Genomic DNA, 4,839 nt, shown 5'->3' on the forward strand with positions numbered 1-4,839 from the left:
GAGGAAACCGTTATAGCTATGGGGCTGAGGCTTACAGCACGACGTGTACTTTCCAACATTTCAAGATTTTAGAGGTAGGGTATATCGTATTGGAATATTCAACTTGCATGAGTGCAATCTTTATAGAAGTCTATTAATCTTTAAAAAGAGGTATAACTATAAGAAGTTATCATTAAGTGAAATTCAAGCTACTATAAAAGTAGCAACATCAAAACGATATGACTCATCTTTTAATAACGAAGAGGTATCGATCAAATGGTTCGATAAATGGTATTCAGAAGCGAGTGAGGATATAGATGAGTAAATAATAGACTCAATGAAGAAAACCAAGGAACCATTTCAATTTATGCGTAAGGCTTTGCGTTGAAAGGTGGATGTTTTGAGTCTGAACCAGTTTTTATGGATGCTATCTCTTCAGCTTATCAGATTATGGCATACTTGCTACAGGATATCTCAATAGCATCAGACACTAATTTGATTATGAGCAACAAGCGTAATGATCAATATACGATATTAAAAGAAGCTTATCTCAAGCACTTGAGAGATGGTAATCACCTTTCACCCAAGTTGGAAGCTTACTCTGCCAGAGAATTAATAAAACGTGTGTTTATGCCTTTGACATATGGAAAAACCGTAAAAGCTATAGCCAACGATATTTATGATGTCATGAACCAATATATATAGGATAAAAGCAGTATGAACCTGGCTACCGAGGCTCATAAGTTCTGGCGTGATCGCTACTCCGATCCGGAGGTTCGGTGGGAATCTTGTGTTCATCCTTGGGTACAGCCGTGAAACTATCAACTCCCTTATTCTGCTCGTTTCAGGATTACCGCAAAGGTCACAGCTCAGGGCTCTTGAAAAAAATGCGAAAATAGCTATCTGAGTTGACGGGTTGACGTACGTGTCTAAGGAGGAGTCTGGGCAGGCCGGGAAGGTCTCAGGAGGCAGGAGAAAAGGATAAGCCCGCTCTCTTATCGCCATCCTCATGTATCCAGAGACAATGGATCTATGACCGACAGAATATACTCCTAGCAGGGCGTGGAAGCGAGAATGGAGGAGGCGATGGATAACCAACACCAGGAGGAGGAGGAGGAGAGGCAGGGAATCGTGAGGACGCTTCTGGGCAGCTCGCCCTACAGCAGAATGGCAGGCGGCACAGAGTGGAGCTGGTGCAAAGCCGTGAGCGGGGGGACGGGCATCACAGTCCTGGGCCTGCTGTTCGAGTCGTCGCGGCTGTGCGCCTCGGATGTGCAGTTGGTGGTAGCAGAGCTGCAGGCGAGGCACCCGCGCTTGCGCTCGGGGCTGGCATGGGTGGAGGGGCGGCCTGTGCTAGTGGTGCGCGATGACGAGTCGCGTAAGCCAACCGCGAAGGTAGAGGTCGTGGTTTGCGATAGAAATGAGGAGAGCGAGGGAGGAGAGTGGCTGCGAGAGGTGGTGGAGGCGGAGCTGCAGGAGAATGAGGGGTGGGGCGAGAGAAAGGAGGGCCTCGATCCGGAGCCGATGATGGCCGTGCGGCTGTATAAGAGGGCAAATGATCATAATAATGATGATGGTGGTGGTGGCCGAGCCTGCCTTACTGTCTTGGTCCTGCGCCTGCACACAGCCATCTGCGACCGCGCCTCCGCGGCCACCATCCTCACGCAGCTCGTGCAGGGCCTCGCCCGACTCCGTCGAACCAGTACAACGATACCCGTATCTCCTTCCAGGGAAGTCGAATCAGTGCATTCTCTTCTACCGGCTGATTCAAATCATCGGACCGCCGAATTCACAAGCTCAGAAGAAGACGACCAGGAGAAGAAGGCGCAGCATCCCCTGCATCAGCTTGTGGCCATCGAGGATGCCATCCCCCCCGGCCAGGCCAACAAGCCCTTCTGGGCCCATGGCGTCGACCTCCTGGGCTACTCCCTCGGCTCTCGCCGCCATGCCCTCCTTCCCTTCCAGCCCCAGTACACAGACCATCATCATCATAAGTCCCCACCCCCTACGCGCCGCTCCGAGATTGTCCGCCACACTCTCAGCGTCGAGCACACCCAATCGCTCATGCAGGTAGACTACTTGTAAGCTCTCTCAATGATTAAGCTTAATTTTCTCAATGACTCACCTAAGGAGGAGACAAGTTTTGTGGAGTAACGTCCTCTAAATCACACAATCTAAGGCAGACTTCATTTTAGAGTAGCTTGATTACAAATTGATGGGGTCTCTTTATTTTGGATTTGCCCCCATGGCTAGCTTCTTGAACCTTGTTTGCCTTTATTGTTCCCACGCAGCCAAATGATTGGCTTGCCTCACTCTCTAGCACAAAGGGTGAAAAAAAAAAAAAAACAAGACAAGCAACACAATACAAAACTCCTCTAATTCCTGGCTTGCAACTCAACGTCAAAGACTAGCACAAACAACCTAGTAGGCTATGATTAAATGCCTTTTAAGGGGTCGAAACACGATCCATGGAACCACTACAATTAGCTATTCCAAGCATTTCACATTTTCTGTCCCAAAATGGTCTTTCCATTTAGTTAGCCCAACTATTTTGATTGGTCTTGCAACTTATATAACATATGAGAGAGAGAGAGAGAGAGAGAGAGAGAGAGAGAGAGAGAGAGAGAGAGAGAGAGAGAGAGAGAGAGAGAGAGAGAGAGAGAGAGAGAGAGAGAGAGAGAGAGAGAGAGAGAGAACCAAGCTCCTAGTAAAGTGTGTACATTAGGGTCAAATAGCCTTCTATGTCATGCATACCTACTCAATCAATGTGTGATTATCCCACATGTTAAGATAGAAATAGGGACATTTATGCTCCTTTTAACTATCAAACAAAGAATCAATAAATGAAAACAATATTACTTACCTTCAAATTATAGGAGGAAACAAAACAACAATAATGACCACATGGCCCAATTTTCTCCCTTCTACTCTTTAAGTGTCACATTGAAAGGACAAAAAGCACATCCTAGAGAGAATAACACGGCATGTTAGTTAAACCCTAGTGTCTTAATGTTGGTCTTTTCTTGTATGTAATAATTGCACTTGAATAATCACTTTTGTAAATCTTTGACAAAAGACCTTTTGTTTTCATATGGGAGTTAAAGCTTTACACATTTAGCATTTTGCATTTGCATTATCTGCCTTTAGTGATGAGTTATTTCATTTTGCATCGTTCTTTTCAAGAAAAATTGCCATTCTTCAAGAATAACAGCTTTCTTTAATAGGGGTGTCATGATGTTACCCACACACTGAAATTTGTGTGTGTAATGTGCCTTTCCTTGATATTACTTTTGGATTTGCAAAGTCTCTCATGGTAACTTATAAACATCCCAAATGTCATTATATAATTACGTATGATTGTTTAGGCATGCCAAAACCATAAAACCAATCGCTTTGGAGCTTTGAGTGCAGCAGGGCTCAAAGCCACTACAATGTTGAAGCATTCGGGATCTCGAAATGAAAATTTTGCTATCATCACACTCATTGATTGTCGGCCTTTTCTAGCTCGAGTGTTTGAGGGCTCCATCATAGGTATGTGAATTTTTTGCTATTCTTACTAATTCTAAAAAAAAACATGTTGAAAAGCCTTCCAATTTAAAAGTTTCCTATGTTGCTAATGAATTTGCGAGTTATTGCTATTTCTTGTTGGTCCTTTAAAAAAAGGTTTGTAGGCTCTAAAATTGTGTATCTCAAACTTGTAGACTTTCTTCCAAAATTCATTGTACGGTATAAAACCTTGGCTTTTCAAGGGCATTATGAACTCTTAAAGGAGTGTCTTGATGTAGCTTTTGCTTTGGTTTTCTCATATAACCTCACACCATAAGAAATAAGGGTTTTGTTATTTCCATGTAGGCTTTTACCACTCTGCCATTCTAAACACACATTGTGTGAACGAGGATGTTGATTTTTGGGAGTTGGCAAGAAGGTGCTCTAATTCTTTGGACAAGGCCTTAGCGAATAGAAAACATTGGACAGACATGGGGGATGTGAATCTACTCATGTGTCAAGCCATGCAATTTCCTCAACTAACCCCATGGTCATCCTTGAGGACATCGCTTATGATCTTATTCCAAGAGGCCTTGTTTGATGACAATGCGGAAGATGATGTAAGACAAGTGGGCCTATTGGACTACGTGGGTTGTGCATCCATCCATGGGGTGGGTCCAAGCATTGCTGTGTGTGATAGCATCCAACAAGGTTCACTCAAGAGCACATGTGTCTATCCTGCACCTATCCACTCTCGAGTTCAAATGAGTGAATTTCTAGAGGTTATGATGGGCAATATTATTGCAGCTTTGTAATTGCAATCGATTATCCCTCATACATTATGAAGAGTAAGAAATGAAATGCAGTTCTTAGCCAACATTTCATGACATACATGTGTAGATTAAGTTCATCAAAGAAAACAAGTTTCTTTGGACAAGAGAAGAAACAAGTGTTTAGCACTATGCAATTAGGGGCACATTTAGATTAAGTTCATCAAAGAAAACAAGTTTCTTCAAACTAGACAACAAGAAAACAAGTGCTTAACATTATGCAATTAGTGACACATAATTTCAGAGTCAAGATTGATCTTATTAAGGGTCTCCTAAAACTTATCTGCAAAAGTTATATAAGTTTTCTACACATGTTAGTTGGCATAACCTACTAGTCAATCAATCCAGTTTAGTATGTGTCACATTCCATAGAAGGAGTTTGAGTGATTAAGCATTGATTTTAAGATGAAGCTTTCTTTTTTAGTAAACAATAAAGAAATGCTATGTTTCCAAGAAAACACTTTTAAAAAGGAGGCAAAAGCACCATTATAAAGATCATCTTTTTAACTTGAAAACTGTGAGACAACACAATTAAATTTTCCTT

General features: G+C 42.7%; 1 protein-coding gene across 1 annotated transcript; it reads left to right on the plus strand.

Moving 5' to 3' along the window:
* Positions 1–939: 939 nt before the first annotated feature.
* On the plus strand, positions 940–4,488 carry LOC148039230 (uncharacterized). The gene is made up of 3 exons (XM_087675111.1): positions 940–2,049; positions 3,345–3,510; positions 3,832–4,488. Exons 1-3 carry the CDS (start codon positions 1,054–1,056, stop codon positions 4,278–4,280), a joined length of 1,611 nt encoding a protein of 536 aa, XP_087531237.1. The 5' UTR covers positions 940–1,053; the 3' UTR covers positions 4,281–4,488.
* Positions 4,489–4,839: the final 351 nt, after the last annotated feature.

This window comes from Lygodium microphyllum, chromosome 3 (assembly GCF_053477565.2).
Source record: "Lygodium microphyllum isolate KBCC chromosome 3, Lygodium_microphyllum_v1.1.10, whole genome shotgun sequence".
In the NCBI taxonomy this organism is placed as follows: Eukaryota; Viridiplantae; Streptophyta; class Polypodiopsida; order Schizaeales; family Lygodiaceae; genus Lygodium; species Lygodium microphyllum.

Bases quoted from the DNA above. Each gene is read 5' to 3' on its own strand.
- LOC148039230 (XM_087675111.1), top strand. From the start codon at position 1,054: ATGGAGGAGGCGATGGATAACCAACACCAGGAGGAGGAGGAGGAGAGG. The intron at 2,050-3,344 runs GTAGACTACTTG...ATGATTGTTTAG, and splicing joins ACACCCAATCGCTCATGCAG to GCATGCCAAAACCATAAAAC. The intron at 3,511-3,831 runs GTATGTGAATTT...ATTTCCATGTAG, and splicing joins GTTTGAGGGCTCCATCATAG to GCTTTTACCACTCTGCCATT.